Genomic DNA, 18,644 nt, shown 5'->3' with positions numbered 1-18,644 from the left:
TCAGATGTAATCAAATACATACATTATTTCTGTATTTTCTCTTTACTCAGTGGCAATACAAGTTTTTTTTGTCAACCTTTTAGCCGTGCAACCCATCATTTTTGTTTGTAATAGTAAAGCGAGCCAATTGTTCAGAGTTTTTAATCACTTCCTAGCTTTGACACAGGGTGTCAGCTGTCATTTTGACCCATTTTTGAGTCGAGACCCATAGGTCGAGAAACGCTGGTAATATGATAATCGTATGTGACGTATTTCTTTGTTGATTTTCATTGGAATTCATGATTAAATGCATCGTAGATTTGGGTTTCCCGGTTTAACACACTTGATATTTACATCGCGTCATTCAAGATTTCATTCTGACTATGCAGTTTTCTTTTTCTTCGGTAGCAAATACATTTATTACATTTTCACTGCCAAGTAAAAGTATCGCAGAAAAGAGAAACAGCGAACAAAAAATACGTGCCTTGGAATGATGAATTTATTCTTCACCAGAATTTGCATATGTTATTGTTTATATTTCCATAATGCATGTAAATTAATTAAGTTAATTCACTAAAAGTAATTTTATTTATAAGGATATCCATCTTATAATAGTTGCAATTATCTATACATATGAGAATCTCAGTGGGAAAATATAATAAATATTAAAAACACATTATTATGTAAATAACAGCAAGAGTTCTTCGACGGTATTTAATTACGTTAGTTGTTACGAAACACGCTATTATGTACTTTTTGAAAGACGATTTAAATTGTTCACATTATGTACATATTGTATTTATTCGCAGAATAAAATGTTGATTTACGAAAACTGACAACTTGATTTACAAGATGTAAATAAACAATCTCTCCTTATCGTCTAGATTCACACGCACATAAATATAGATAAGTAGGTTAAACTCCATTTTTTGGTTCTAACTAAATATTTGAAAATTTCCATTCTAATAGTATTTCCTAAAATCGGTGTTCAGGATCATAATTTTATTATAAGTTTGTAAATATTGTTTTTATTTGTAAAGTATTTATATTATAATATATATTTTATTATTTTATACATTTTATTTAAGTACCAAGAATTTGTAATTGAATCTAATAACTATTATATTATTTATATATTTCATCTTCCCAGTGATTCTCAAAGTGTTGGTCGCATAAAATATTTGCAGTGTCGCAAAAAAATAATAACACATCAATCCTGGTTGTTTTTTACACACTCATTCTTCGGGGGATTGCAAAAAATGTTTATGTCCAAAAGTAGGTCGCGGACCAAAAAGTTTGAGAATCACTGTTCCAGCTTAAAATTTGGAATGAAAAAAATATCAAAGAAATTAAATCAAGTCACATTTGCGACGTAGAAAAATAAGTACTGGACTGTTTATAATAATACATAACGTTGAATAATAAACTAGATATTGTTCTATAAATATTTTTCAAATGTTCTTTTGTAGTGAAATGAATCAGCAATTTGAATAAAAAATAAACATAAATAAATACCATTGTATTATGTAACTAATTATGTTAGACTTTTGATATAGAAATTAAGTACTAAATAGAAATTACAGCTATTCACACATAAACTAACATAATTTTTTAGAATTACTGTCTTTTTTTTTATCTATTTTTCTTTTACCTAATAAAATGATTAAAATATAAAAGTCGTACTTTGTATTAAAGTAAACAAAAACCTATTTTTACATAGTATATTATTATTTATATATAGCACATTAAGATTTTTTAAAGTTTTATAAATTCAATATCTCGTATAGTCCGAATTACCTTCGATCAGCTGAGATTCACTATTTCAAAACAAACTAAATGTGTTTCCTTCATAGAATAAAGTCTCTTTTTTTCGGTATATTTTAATAAAAATTATCAAATCTATAACATAATGATACATAATACATACAATACAGTACTCAGGATTTGATGCGGAGCTTACATAATTAATAATTGCGTCCAAAATAATTTACTTAAATTAAACGATTAAGAAATTAAACGATGAGAATTCAAACGTCCAAACGATTTCGTTATGCAATTTGGTACTTTAAATTGCTCTAATTTTTTAATACACATCCGGCCATGCTCGAACATTATTATTTCGGTTCAGTTGAATTAAAAGTCGTACCAGTTTAAAAAATCTTCAAGTATAATTTTAACCGAATGAAATAATTTTAATATTTCTATTAATATGTTTTCAATAATTTAATTATTCATTTAAAATTCATCGCAAAAAAGTTAAGTTAATTATTACTAAAGTTTATAAATATTTTTATAATGTTAATATAATTAGTATTACAAAACACTTTGCTTGGTGACATTTATTTTAAAGAATAATGAATATACATTGTAATTTGAAGTAATAGTTTAAGCAATTATGTACATGTAATCTGGTGATTTCTGTTCTATTTTTATAATTATATATATTATCAATTTCGTTCAATATATAGATAGATCAGAATAATGCGGATGTTCACAAGCAAAATAAACGAAATTAATTTGCATTAATTATTTTTTATTATAGCAAAAACACCGTTATATTTCTAACTTATTAAAATCATATTAATTATAATAAAAAATATAGCCTATTTTTTCTTATATTATTAAATTTATATTTAAATTTGCGTAGTCCGAATATTCATGATTATTTTAAACCTGTTTAATCGAAGATAAATACAAATTTAAAAAATAATCAACATAAATAAAAACTTGTGTATTATAAAATAATGTTTATTTTATCTATATTTTTATCTATGCAAATAAATGATTTATCAAAGAAATACTTAGTTTGAGACTTTCCCAATTATCTATTCATTACGGGAAACTAAATTACGAAACGGAAATAACAGTAATATCACATCGGCTGGTAATTAAGATCGCATTAAGAAAACAAATATGGATATTCCAAAGTCGGAATAATAATGCTAAGGCTAACGAATGTCGTGATTCTGAATTGAAACAAACATGAAATGCACAAAAAAGTACAGTAGCTCGATTGAAAATAGAATGAAACGCATTTCGAAACGACCAATGAATTTTATAAACAGCGATGTTAATTAATTCCAATTTAGTTGCATAATGTTTGTTTACAGCGGTAGAGTCGTTTTGCGTCTATTTTTTTATATTTGTTGTTTCACATCGATTGATGGTTGGGTTCGTTCTGCATACTTGGAAACAAATTTAAACCCGGAATGCGGTTTTTAATCCATTCAGCAAAAACAATAAATACTAATAATTTAATCAAACATATACCTTGTCGATCTGATGCGAAAAAATCCCATATTCTTGCATGACGCACTTATTTTTATTAACTCGACTTAACTTGGTTAAGATTCGAAATGGACTGATTACAGCCTCATTGTTGTTGTGTTAAATCGAATAATAAATGGGGCAGATAACAGGGTTCAGCTGAGACGAAGTATTTACGCTCGCTTTTCTTTTTTTGAATAGTTATCATACGCATTATATCATTCGCGTTCGTCGGGAATTTGGAAAGTTCTGAACTGCTGACCCTATGCAGATTACACTGGGAAAGTACACTACGTATTTTATTTATATATTTTTTTTCTACAATTTTTGCAAAGATTAAAGCTTTTTCATCTTTTCATATTTATTTACAATCTGATCTATTTAGATATTTTATAAGCGGAAGATTGAAAATGCTCGCAAGTAAGCATAAAGCTTTAAAGTATCAGAAGTACAATTTTTGGAAGTCAACACTCTTCCCTCAAAACGGTACCACCTCTTTGTCCTATGGTGCCCGACGAACTTCCGTATTTCTGAAATATGCTCTCCTAGCAGAAAAGCTTGCCGAGCCCAAATATAGAGTTTTGTGCAATTATGAGAAAATACTACTAAAATACTGTTAAAAATGTGAATATTGTTGAAATACCATCAGTTATATTTTGGTTTGTTTATATTTGCTTTAAATCTTCTATTTCTTTCTCCTCTCCTCAACCGATTTGGACAGTGTATCTAGAGTCTAGACACTATTTCAACAGACACTTTTTTTATCATAATATTTCACGTATTTATAAAATTAAATTTAGTTGTAGGAGAAATTGGAATCAATTTTCCAAGATATGCTTCGTCCTGGATATAATATTTATATACAGATTAAAGAGAAAAACATTTATTTTTTTTTTATTATATACCAGCGTTTATCAACATATGAGTAGCATTATATTTTTAATGTGTTAAAACGAGGAACAATCAAATATGTAGTCTCACGGCAAAACAGTTAAAAACGTGTCACTTGGATATTATCCATTCTTCGCATATAGCAAATATGTGCTATATTATATTAATAGATAAAATATAGAAAATAAAACACGATTTCGTATAACGTTATTCATGATGTGAATTACAACGTAAAAGAATTGAACTACTTCCATGCGGAAGAAAAATTATATTAAAAAAACACGTATATTGTGTGTGTTAAAAAAATAATCTATAATTATAATCAACACATGGGATTATTATCCTTCGGTTAGGCTTAGCAACTAAAAACTGCTCACATCTATGAAGGAAGATTTTACATATATACATGGAAATAAAGGTGAACAGCTAGAACGTAACGGGATTTGTAAAAAAAAACACTACATAAACCGAAAAGGTTATTTATGAAATACGGATTGAATTGTATGAGCCTTCAACTATTTTGAACTTTTTTTTGTAGTTTTTCAGGTCGGTATTACGTGCAAAAGCACTTTTTTACTTGAATAATTTAGTGATTTATTCATATTGTCTATCTATACTTGTATTTTCAATATTATACAATAATTTCTCTATTTATTTTTACAACAAAAAAAAACGACAAAATTAGTAAGTCTCTAATATATCTAATTTAAATAATTATTTATTTTAATAATGAGGCTAACTTGAATATACTTCATTCAATTTTTATTTCTATTTTAAATATCGAATTCATAGTCTTTTGCCAAAATAATTTAAAACAATTATTATAGATTAAAGATTTTTTTTTATAATTACAACTATCTTCAAAATCATTTCTAGAATTATTCATATCTTGAAAAAAAATGTATCTATCTTCAGAAGTATTTGAGACACCATTTTCTTTTTTAACTTGGGATACTCCTAGCATTTGTTATACGATTATTAGAATGCAGACAGGAACTACGATCTGCCTTGCAGCTGCTAATGCAATTTGTTAATTAATCATAATTGCTGATTATCGTTCATCAGCAGCGCTGCGAAGTTAATGAGGAACCTTTTGTTAACTAATTAATAATGCCCCGCTGCAGTTGTGATTACATTCACATCAAGGACTCGCATTTTACAAATCCCGCATATGTTCCGTTCGTTCCGCAAAAAACATTTGCATTTGTCGTTATTAACTCAACATTTCTTTCTTTTGCATTTAATATATATAATTAATTATTTTCCACTCTAATTGATGATAAATCTATACGACATATTTCAATTTTAAATACGATCGTCCGAGTTACGTTACAGGTGAAAGGTACTTGATTTATGTCTTCCAAAAGAAGAACAGTTTTCAATGTGCCAAGAGACATTTTCCTCGCGGAAACCGATACTTTGATTGCGCACCGACCTTAGTCTAATACACGAGGTTTCACCGAGCTTCCAATTCTGCTTGATGGTAATTGTAGTCATCAATTACGAAGGTGAAGCAACTGCGCATCGTGCAAACCGTATAAGTTCTGATCAAATGCAGATTATCCTTCCAACGTGGTGAGAGGATGCGAGTGAATGCTTGATTTTCAGAAGCCAAGTCGCATTGACCTGCAACGCCAATATACTTAAATCTCAGCATATCAAGTGTGACATCAAAGGCGACAATTATCATCGAAATCATTTGAAGTTAGCCGTTTCAAATTAGAAAAATAAAGCTAATAATTAATCACTCTGTTCAATTATTTATTAGATTTTCAATAAAAAAAAAATAATGATTCAATCACGTTTCTAACCAATCACTTTTGTAACGTTTACTTAAATTTATTGGAGATGCTTACAGACGTAAGTCGTCTCGTTATATAATAAAGACTTCATTCCTAACACTAAATTGTCTCAAGTGAAAGTGAACGGAAAGCAAATTAACTGTTAGAATATAATTCGATCAATTTCAGGCGTCGAGGCGAAACTCTAGCGGACTTTGCAAAAACGAAGAAAAGGAGCAGAAATTGTCTTTTGATTGAGTAGCCTTCGCTTATGAAAATCGTTTATTGTGTTTGAATAATTACGGAAACGCAATTGCAAAAACGTAAAAAAAAACTGCAAAACCGTTTTGCTCTGGTTGAAAATCTAAAATAGAAAGGATATACAGTAGTGAGGCCGGCGTTTTGTAATGCCGAACGAAAATTTCTAAAAAAAAGTGTAAATGAATATTTTATAAGAAGAATAAGAATAAGACGGAATAAATATAAATAAAATAGTTCTTTTTTTCTGTCAATTAAGTTAAATTATTTATTTCGTTTCATTATAAACCTTTATTAACTGTTTGAAACCGGACTTATCGAGGATCTAAATAAAATAATAAACCGCATTAAAAGAGTATAATGAATCTGGTCTGATCGAAGCGAAGGTATTGTTGTACATGTTATTTATTATATAAAATTTATATATGGATTAAAAATATTGTTCCAATTTACAGGATTTTTAAATTGGCTGATAAGTTATTGTTATTCAGAAATAATTAATACTATACTTTATTAGATAAATTATTTAAATGACATATACTTTTTTAATAACAAAATTTAAAAAACCATCAATAGCATGATGTATTTCTTTCATGGTCTTCACGTATCAAAAAACGACAAGATCATATGTAACCACATGTACCACAGTGTATTAATTTAGGGAACTTTACTATTATATCTGGTATATCTGGTGGCATAAAACATTTTCTTCTTCATTTCTCCACCACTTTACTCACTTAGCCTTAGCCATTGGAATATAATATGATATAATTCGTCTTTTGCCTCTATGGAAGATTGTAATTTGAAAAAAGTCTATTACGCTCGTTACGCAACATAGTTCAGAAATAAATAAGTTATTATTTATTAAATCTTACAAATCTTGTTACTCGATGTGTACTTTATTATACGACAGTACTTTATTATAATACAATATTTTATGGAATTTTAAACAATTTTAAAGGCAATCAGAGATATATTGAGTTCGAAAAAAGGGGTATTCTTTAATTACCACCCAGAAATAACAGGTAACATAATTTCCTAATCCAAATAAAGGCCCAGGAAAATAGTAATTCTGTTCGAAGTAATTCTTCAGTCTTAGTAATGAAAAAGAAGTGTGCTGCAATAAAATTAATGATCTAAAGAAATGGTACCGATGTGCTTATTAAAACTTGTCAGGTGTGCCGTGAAAAGGTTGGGAAGCACTCTCCTAGATGACCTATAGACACAAATACGGATTTAATCATAAACAAATATGGTAATTTCCCGATGAACGAGAAATAATACCATATACAAAGTACAGCAAAGAGTAATTTGTGAAACAAATTGGCTGTGGTACTTTGAAAGCGAATGTTACATTGTAAATATCTTTAAAATAGTAAAACATATTTTTCAGACAAGGAGAATTGACCGAATTATATATTCCAAGATTTATTTATATCAGATCCCTATTCTAAAGTTATTAAGTGACTACTTGAGGACTTTTAGAATATTTTTCATAAAATTTTGAAGAGAATATGTTAGCTCTGAAAAGTATAACACTCAACTATCAATCAATAAATTCTTTAATATTTAGAAGCTGTGTAAAATTGTATTTTGGTTAGCAACCGGCCGCCAAGTCGACGCCACTAAATTCGATGTTAGTTAGCTTACCAGTGAACTCTATGTATGTCGAACTTGCAATGTTGAGTGGTCAGAAATTCCTACATTTTTAAACCCAACAATTTTTTAGACAATAGAGTCAGACAACATCGGATGGTACGCAAGATTCATCCTTTGATATACTAACCAAATTGAAAGATAATTCCTCTTCTCTGGGCATTTCCTAGAAAATTATAACAATGCCCCACTAGGCTTGTTTAAAAGTTTTTACATTGCGTGTACCACTGACGGTACTGACACTGTTTATGAACATTGCCTGAATAAATCACAATTGTAAAATGTTTATATAGGCAATTATACATACACCCGTAAGTGTATGCAAATATACGTTAACTGAGTGTATATTAGAACTTTATGTTAATATATGAGAGTATGCGGCGCATATTTTGGGAACTCCTGGTGAATAGAATCTGCACCCATGATACAAATATACATTAATCATAGGTATTAAGGGAGACAAAAGCCTCCAAAAAGGATACTGTTTATTCCAGGCAAACATTCTTGAACCAGATTTCATGTAGTCTTAGTTCATCGTCTGTTCATAGTATTGATTCCAAAACAACCTAAAATTGTTGTGAGTAATGAGTGAGTAAAGACAAGGGCTTTTTAATATGTCAGTACATTTATAAAGTAAATAAAGACATTAATAAACATTCTGGTTCTTATCTAAATAGCTAGAAGCAAATAATCAATGTAGAATACAATTGTATTCCAGGTGACATCCGACATAATAAATTCCAGTGCGTGTACAGATGTGTTAACGCATCCGGTCCTGTGCTTTAGATCAGCGGTCGACAACCTTTTTGACATCACGGATCACAAAATTGAAAATACTGAATTCTGCGGACCAGGGGCTGCGGACTAGTAAATTCAAAATAAACTCGTCAACCACTATGATTGTTTTTTTCATAAAAATAATATTCAAAATATGAAATGGCTTTGGGTCTTTTATAAACATTTAGCGTATTAAGGCGAAATTTTCAGAAAGTTAAGTGAGTCATTTTTCTTACAATTTATTTTGCTCGTTATGTGAGGTGATCGTTAAGCGAGGTTCCACTGAATAATAAATAATGATGTTTTATTGTTTGTCTGAGAATGGGGTACCGAGTTCCAAACATTCGCTGAGTACCGAAATATTCGTAATGCGACGACTTCTAAAGACGTGGTTGCACCGTTGTTCCACTGTAATAGAGTATAGCTGACAGAAATTTACCGATATTGGTTTTCTGATAGTGGATACCCTAAATCCCACAATCAAAGACAATATCTTCTGGTTGTACTGATTTACCAGCTGCTGATCCACAGTAAAATTCTGATGTAAAAGTCTGAGTCATCTTCTCATCTTCAAGAGTGATTAATGAAATAGATGATCAGAAGGTAAATTATCTAGAAAATCACAACTTCTAACAATTGCACAATTAGATAAATCCGCTACGGAAATCTTAAAGAAAGAAATTGCATCCTTACAAAATTGTGGAGAACCAGACAGTTATTGCAATAGAACATTATTCGAAACAGAACTCAGTGATTTAATTCTGAGTCCCTCAAAATTTGGTTCGATCCTCAAAACTAATAAACCCGAAAGGGGGTATAGGGCCAAAAACATTTATATCAATAATAATTGATATAAATCTCTTTATTTAAAATTAAGTTAATTAAACTTTAGTTACCGTACTAAAGTTATCGTTTTATTTGAACGGTGCATATATAGGCAGCTGCCACATATAAAAGATGAATATAATGAACGTTCAGTACTATTTGAAAGTGTTGTTTGCTTAAAGCAAATGTAACTTTATACAACTACGCCTATTATTGGCCCAAGACTATCCACAATTTGCATGTTTGTATGCGCAACCAGCATTACACAGAAGTATACAGTACAAATATACATTATTTTATCATCTAATAAAATATACAAAAACCTCGACCGAGGCTGGCGGCATAGGCTAAGGGCTAAGTCAGCGATGTCCAACCCAAAATGTTTGGTAGGCCATAAAAAATATTACTGAGCTTCAATATCCAAAGGACGGCCCTTGATGGTCCACACGTATAATCGTTTTGACTATACTTACAAAACGATTCGCAGCTATAAGTAGTCCCAAATTTGGCTGTAATGCGTAATATAGAAAACTGAAAATTCCATTGGGACACAAAAACTCTTCGGTTGAGCAACATGGGCTAAGTGTATTATAGGATGTAATAGGTGAAATCCTCTAGGAAGAAAAATACAAGTACAGATTGCAGTCTATAATTAAACCAAGTTAGTAAATTTTAATATTTCGTAACAGAAGAAGCTCGAATTCAAATAGTTTGTGGCTAGTTTATTATTTAGATGTTTGTAATTATTTTTTTCTTCTATCAATTTGTTATGCAAATCATGATATATAATGTAGTTTATTTAATGCTAGTGGAACTTTGTTAATATTGTTTGTTTATATCAGACTTAAACCATCGGCGATCGACCATAAAAGTATTAGGAGGCAAGCGATCGACTAGATAAAAATGAAATACAAAGTTAAAATACAAAATGGTAAGTATTTATTAATCAAAGATGATCATAGATGATAATTTAACATTTAATGTTCGTTACTATATTAGTAAATATTAGGTTAGAATAATTGATAAACAAATTTAGTGCACTTTTTATAAATTGAATGTTAGACGTTCAAAATAAAATATAATATGTAATTGATCTACAACTCTCGACGGTTATGAGCATCCCTGGTTTATATGTAGATTATCATACCGTGTTTAGAGCTTGAAGAAAAAAGTTTGAGACGATTTATTTTGTGCTGAAATATTTTCTTATTTTTAAAGTCTATTGATTTTAATTAAACAATGTGATTGTTAGGAAATCACAAATTGATAATAATAATCTGTCATAATGTTGGGAAACCCTGTTATAGACATGACCATTTATTACGTTGTTTGGATATAATTTTTATGAATTTGAATTATAAAATACTTGCTTAATTGTTAAATCGTATCCCATGTTTAAAATTAATAACAGTAAGAAAAAAAAAATTGTTGAGATAAATAAAAGTAAATTTCCCAATGAAATATTTTTTGTCTTCACCCTCCTGTTGCTCCCATCTTGGAAGAGCTTCTACAACTGAGCTGCGTACAAATTCCATGATGATATAGTGTTTATTATTTTCATTTCTAATTACTGGAAATATTTTCAAATAAAATCAATCGTTGTATTACAATCCGATAGATGGAGCACATTCCCAATTGATTTTATTTATAATTCCACCAATAATATGTATATAGTAATAGTATGTTATTATTATACTAATTTAATATTCGCATGAATATTTTGCTATTATAATACATATTTATAGATGATTAGAGTTTACGTATTTGCTTCTAAATATTGGCGACAGGTGTCGCTTTTTCAAGGAAAATATTTGGATTTTCGTTATTTATATATAAAGCTGTTATATTTTATAGTAAACTGATATTAAAGATATTATGAGCATTTTAGTTTGTTTAATCGATGATTTTAATGGAAAATAGTGTTTTTGGAGTAATGTCGGTGGTGGGGATGCGTCGAGTGTGTCCGGAACGGAACGCGCAAATTGCCGACAGAGGGCGAGTGCATTGTTTCCGAGACCCGACGTCACAAACAACGATCAGTCAGCGGATGGAAGAGAGAAATGTCGGCATGTGTTAAGAACAAGTGATAGTTAATTTGTGCACCACGAGAGAGTATACAATAACTTGGGAACGGGAAAGCGCGTTGGAAAAGCGCATCGCAGTTGTGGAAGCAAAATTCGGGCCAAATCGAGCAGAGAGGAGCGTAAAGCACTAGCATAGACGGAAGACTCGATTCGAAAATTGTATAATTATGGCTACGTTGAATCCCCTGAAACCGGATTATATTGTTGGTGGCAAGTATCGGTTGCTCCGTAAAATCGGCAGTGGTTCATTTGGTGACATTTTCCTTGGCATCAACATCTCCAATGGAGAGGTAAGTCTATCAACTATTATGTATGTATATACATTTTTTTTTTTGGTGTAACCGTACATCCTTCTCTCTCGCTCCGCGTTTCGTTCCCTTCAAATTCTCGTCCGCACTGTTGTACAACATCGCCGCACACATTGCCATATGCAATGCGTCAGAGAGAGACGGTGCTTCGGCTGTTGGACGAACGGAAGAAGGACGGCGGGACAGAGGGAACTCTTGGCGTTTGCCATCTGCTTTGTTTTAAAAACAGAAACCTGTCCCTCTCTGTCGTCTCGTCCTTCTCTCGCGTGCGTACGACAACACATGATGTGCGTGAGAAAGAAAGAGAGAGAGTGAGTGGCATTATGGCCGCCGCCATTGCTGACCGATCCGTTCGTTTCGTGGCCGTTCCGGCGCGGTACGCGGCCCGCCCGATTTCCACGGTCCGCGAAAATTTTCCGTCATTTCCGCCCGGGAAAGTCGAGTTGCCTTACGTGCGCTCCCCCGCACTCGCGGCCAAACGAAAGTAGGTTACCCCAACCTCATCGAGACCCAAAACTTACGACACATTTCACAACCTACTCTTTCTCCATCTCTCTTTCTCTCCTTACACACTCAAACAATTTATTCTTCCTTTTTTACCCATTCATTTCATACCATGCTTACAAGCATATATATATATATGTATATATACCTATAGAATATTCTGTAATTGTGTGCGCAAGCATGCTGCACGTTATCCAACCGAAATTCGTTTCCTCTTTCTTTTTTCATTTTCCGCGAATGCCCCGTTGTTGCACAACGATTTAAATGCAACTTAATGGATGTCCTTATTCAATATTGTTACAGACGCACCAACATCTATCTATCCACAGCATTTAGCAATCATACGAAAGCTACCATCCACGCATTGATTTTAACCTCAAAACATCTAATTAAAGTCAAATGAATCAAGTGCAGCTTATATAATGTTTGAATAAACCTAATATATGCTACAGGACCAGTATAAAGTTTCAAATGTCCACAGCTGTTGCTTAAAAGTATTTATTACTTCATTAATATCATTTTTCTTGCTATTTGGGTCATTAATAATAACTAAATTAACAAAAGAGATACCAGTATGAAATTTCAAGTCACCTCAGCTGATTTCAAAATAACAAAATTAAGAAATAGTTGTAGCATTATAATTTAGAGTTGAAGTAAAACATGGTTGTGAAATATTGCTTATTTCTTTAATTGTTGAATAATGTTTACAACAATTTACTATTATACTTCATGTGGTCTTTACTCTCCACATAATAAATAATTTGAGTAATATTCAGGTATTCATTACACAAATACAAAAATTCATAGTAAAAAAAAAATGATGAAACACTGCTTATTTTCATTTACCTTTGAGCGAAACTTTATGTTTCAAGTCCCACACATTCCAAACAAAAATGAATTATTTTTAAGTCTTCGAAATATTAAACATTGTGGTTAAATAAATATTGCTTGGTTTCTTCTATTATCTGCAAAACTATTGTTCTTCAAAATTATACCAATAAATAACATGCTTCATTATTTTATTCATTCATTTTTAATTTCGTTAGAGAATATGCCTTTTGACAAAGTAGAAATATAATGTGGTAACTGTATGGAAGCTTGTGCAACAAGTTCTGCCTACATTATATGTTTGTATCACACCTACCATACCAGAATTATATCTATGCTGTCATTCAATTTATCTACCTAGTAAAATTTTTGGTCACAAAATAAGTATTTATTGACTTTTCTGCTAAGACTTGATAAAAACACATAATTTACATGTGAGATAGAAAATCAATTTTTGAGAATCCCATAAAAGTGTTTATAAACTTTTTTCGTATGTACACGAAACACTAATTATACCAATAATGGACAGTTTCAAGAAAGTCTTTGTAATGCTAAGTGGACTATGACAAATAATCATATGCTTTTGTTAATTATTTTGTATGCTTGGTATTTATTTCATAAATCTCTATAATATATGTAGCCATATTTCTAATACGGTGCTATAAGAGGAAATGTATTTCCTAGAATAATATTGTAACACAACGCCAGTGCCAACTGGAATTCCATATTACTAGAACGGACACTTAAAATATAAATTATTAACATCAAAGATCTTCACGCAGTATACACAACTAGGAGTTTAATTTAACAAATACCTAAAACATTTTAATCAAAACTAATAACCTATAATGTAAAATGTTGCTGTAGTTGCATATTTAATACAATTACAAAGTTACTGAACTGATGATATCGTTTTATTTATAAATTATGGAATAATTATTGTTTATAAATTAAGATTTGAATAAGAATCTATTAATCATGTATACTATCAATGGTTTCAAGTATTTATTTGTTAGTCACAAATTTGACCTATTACATACATACCCAAAATTGGGTACAATTTTCTTGATTGAAGCGAACGGACTCGACAAACAGGTTTTGCTCACTTGTCCTGTTTAATTTTTGTCACCAGCTCTAAATTTTAGGTATAAATTATTTGATTTAAATAAATAAGTCAATACAGAAACGGAAAAACGTTTATTGATGACAAATACATTTAAAACGAGAGAATAGATACTTTTTATAATTGAATTCAAGAGGGAGATAACATTTGTTTGTTCAATACTCGTGTACTATGCACGCAACCATTGATTGAATGAAAACAGCAGCTGTAGATTAAAGTAATCCACTGTTTTGTGCATTATCATTTAAAGCTTTAATTATTTTTTAATCGTTTCATTATAGTAAATTAGAATTTATACATTTTGTTATATTTACCATTTATAATTTATTAACATAATAATCATATTGTAGATAATTGTAGGAAAATGGCAGATGAAAATTGCACTTAGTTCTGTACAACGTGTACACAGGTGATATCTCAAAGGTAGATTCAGTTTGAAACGTTTCAGTCCTGTTATTAATCTGCCGTCAAGTAGATTTATAGCTAAAACATGTGACATGTGTCTTGGCATCTGCTATTTTGATAACTTCCTCTACTGTTTTCATTTGTAAATCCTCGTATATCCCTTTTTATGTTTTATTTTGTAGCACACACTACTATATTTAATATAATATAGTAGGCCCATTTGAAAACAACAATTATTTATGTTTTTATTCTTCGTCCTATTATTAATTTATTTTAAAGAAGTAAGTTCGATTATACTTAAATATATTTGAACACTGTTTAATTTAAATAACAGTATTTATTTACAGCTGCTCCATGACTGGATTGCCTTAACTCGATTGCTACAAAGGTTTCGAACAGTTTTAATGGTTCATTGTTATTTTGCCAAAAGGCATTAATAGTAATAATTGATCGATCGAGATAGGTCTGAAGCATTAATCATTGAACTCATGCTATATTTTCCATTGTTAGAATCCATCTACGTGAGGTTTATGAAAAATAATTGACGTGACGTATACAGTTACTAAATTTTATTTATCAGAATGTTACTGTAAAATAATAATCAACTAAATAACTAAAACTTAATAATAGTAAAATGGTCAAAATTGACAATTTGAAAATGCATGTTTCTTTATGTATTTAAAGTTTATTAATTTGTATCCATCATTCAATAAATTACTAAACATTTCATAGATTTCAGACAGTCAATTGTCATTTTTATGACTTGCAAATTTATTTTTTCTTGTATTTAGATTAAATATACATATTATTTTCCAGTTATATATTAATATTTATTTAATAGAGGGAATGAAAAATTCTTATATTTTCTTTTAAATTAAAAAAAAGATTTCTTGTAAAATTCGACTGTCAAATAAAATTTTAAAACGCAAATAAAAACTATGATAAACATATTTCTAACTTGATGATCGTATAATCTTATAAGCAACTTAACATTTGTTTATTTCTCTTAGATTTCATGTTTTGCTGCTGTAAGTACTTCTAGAAACATTAGACGTCGTGATTAAATTATCACTCGACGCTTTGTCATATCTACCATATGATTATTATTTTTCTATGCTTTTTTAATGACTCGGATATTCTAGAAAGAAAATGCATACGGTACTGTTTTTTGTGTGACTGTTTTGCGTACAGAAGTGTTTATGCATGAGATTGTTGATAATATTCATTTATATATTATACTGAATTTTGAATACTCTTACTTCTTATTTGTTGTTGTTTACACAATATTATAAACATTTATATGATTGATAATTAATGATTGTTTCTAGTGTGCTATAAACTTGAAATGAAAACTACCCTTGAATATGTTGAAATCAATACGGCTTTATTTTGTTTTCGATATTACTCATTGATTTCACTGATTCATAGTTCGACTCTATCTAATTTCATTTTACTTTGTTATTTTTTGAACGTCTATTGTTACTAATTGAGGTCGTCTGTTGTTTGAAAGTAGACTCGCGCACGAACACAGGTTTTGATAATTTTAGATTTTCATGTATACTTTTGAGTTTCTTTAAATTTATTTCTCAAATAGTTCAGTATTGTTTAATATTAATTAGTAATTTAGAATATATACTAAAATATTGAATTTAAGTTCTTTGATCTGTGCAAGTAGGGTACTAATTTAAAATTGATTAAAAATGATTTTTTTTATGAGATATATTTTTAGTTACTAAGAATATAGGAATAGACATGTAGTTTATATCCTTGGACCTGAAGCATAAATCAATATATGAATGTAAATATGTATTTATATAGATGTTTATGAATTCAGTGGATGGTTGCCATGCATGTGCATAAAACAGACAGATGTTTTCTAATGAAACGAGTGCAATTTACAAATGATTTCAGGTAATTAGTTTTATTATTGATGGTAATACAGAATTAGCACAGTTCGAGTATTTTGTGTGTATGCTGTTTTATTTGCGCATTCATTAATTGATGTCTAATGAACACTGATTGATGTATTTGTTTGATGTGCATCCATGGATCGCACTTTGCCAAAAGCGCAATTAATTACTATTTAAAGTGCTTTAACGTACGTGTTTGAATTGTGCAGCAACACAAAATCCCGTTATGACTCTTCATTGGGGGCGGCAGTCGTGTTTAACGAAACGGCGCCGCTTGCCAAGCATTCTTGGGTAATGATCAAGTGATTTGAATGAAATTCTTGGAAAGTTAAAAGAAATAATATTGTTTTTATATTTAAAAAATACATGTAAAAATTGTAATAAATATTATATATATAGCAAATATATATATATAGTATGTTTAAATGTGAAAGTTATAGAAAATACTTAAACCAATTTCTACTATATTTGTGAAATTATTGACGCATGTTATAAATAAAAGCATAAAATTATATTCCTGGAATTGCTCGACGCCTTGTCACGTTATCCTTATCTATGCTCGAATAATTAAAAAAAAAATACGGTTAGTAAATTTACAGTAATTGATGTTTTCGATTAAAATAATTGATAAAATAATGCATAAAATACCATGCCACAATTTTAGTAAACAAGCTTTTTTTTTATTCGCATTGTGATCTATCATATTTGCAGATTATTATAACATGGATATTATTCTTTAATTAAATTATGCACAATAACTAATATTTATGTATCATTATATTAATAAGTCTACCTATGTGCTAGTGTTTATTGACATTACTTTATTGAATTCTGCAATATTTTGATAATGTATGTAATATATTGTATATATTTAATATGTTAATAATACTTTTTTAGTGATTTATTTAAATTAAGCACGGAAAAAGTGAACCTAATAGCCGCATGAAATTTGAACGTTTTTCAAAATAGTTTTTTTGAAGTGAATTAGTACAATTTTGTAACAATTGTTAGTTTGTTTTTTTAACCGCTGAAAATGTGTTTAAGGTTAATTATTACGGTAGTCATGGCAAAAACTACCCAACAAATATAATTGAATTGACAACGAAGAAGGCAATGATTACAAGCTTCCTCACAGGAACAAGGACAAACTGTTTGTTTGGGAACTCGCTATTCAAGTAGCACTCATAAGTGTTAATTTTTCCATTTTATGTTATAGTTTAGTTGTGAAAATACACTTTATGAAATTGAACATTTATTTTGGAACGGAGGGAGTAATATTTATTGTAAAAGTTACGTAAATGTATTTGCTAGTTCATAAATTGTCTACTAATTATGAATTTTATATTCAAAGTAGATTCAAAGTGACAGCATATCTTGTTCGTAGTATGTCCTTAATTTTAAGTAATTAGGGTAGTTAATTAGTGTTAATATAAGTAGGGACAATGTTTTTTTTAATGTGACCTACGTGTAAAATTCGTGTATTGTTTAACTTATTATCGCCTTGTCTCGTTCCGTTTTCACTGTTTTGTCTGGCCAGTAAGTAACGTTGTGTGTGACACTTACGAATTTTGTTTTAACTATAAAGTAGGTTGAACGAAGTTGATGATGAGATGCGTGACGCAAGTGCAAACAGTCTTTGTTTGTTTTCGTTTTCTTGCTATCTACATTGGTCGTATTTTGTGCGTTATATCGACCGATCAATAATAACACGAAATACGACGAACGAAATTTCGCACTCATCAGTTACATAATACTCGTTCGATTGCGAATGGATTTTCATTGTAAACATATTCTACATCCATTATTATTATTTCAATCCTGTATCCGTTGTGCATGCAGCAAACAACGTACTTACCTATCTATCGTAGTTTCGTTTTACCTTGAGTATATTATAATAATGGGAGAATGTCCTTAGTGGTGGGTGTCGAGTGTATGGACAGATTCGAGCCGGTTGTTGGTCTGGGCAAATTTAAAAATAGCTGAAACCATGATTGATTCATGCTCTGTTTTTGTATTATAAAATAAGTATAATTATTTAATATTACTTT

At 29.9% G+C, this 18,644-nt stretch overlaps 1 protein-coding gene across 4 annotated transcripts in view; it reads left to right on the top strand.

Moving 5' to 3' along the window:
• The first annotated feature begins 11,412 nt into the window (after positions 1-11,412).
• The window catches only part of LOC108561097 (casein kinase I-like), a 15,402-nt gene continuing 8,170 nt past the window's right edge, over positions 11,413-18,644 (top strand). For 2 of the 4 annotated variants that reach the window (XM_017918893.1, XM_017918895.1), the window contains exon 1: positions 11,414-11,808. In XM_017918893.1, coding sequence (XP_017774382.1) covers positions 11,686-11,808 — 123 coding nt within the window. In that variant the 5' untranslated portion in view covers positions 11,414-11,685. Of the gene's footprint in view, positions 11,809-18,644 lie in introns of all 4 variants that reach the window. The other 2 variants (XM_017918892.1, XM_017918894.1) reach the window with 2 other exon arrangements.

Source organism: Nicrophorus vespilloides, unplaced genomic scaffold, assembly GCF_001412225.1.
Source record: "Nicrophorus vespilloides isolate i.1.1-1 unplaced genomic scaffold, Nicve_v1.0, whole genome shotgun sequence".
NCBI classification, from domain to species: domain Eukaryota; kingdom Metazoa; phylum Arthropoda; class Insecta; order Coleoptera; family Silphidae; genus Nicrophorus; species Nicrophorus vespilloides.
The sequence above is the reverse complement of the archived record's forward strand: the minus strand, read 5'-3'. Positions and strand labels throughout refer to the sequence as shown.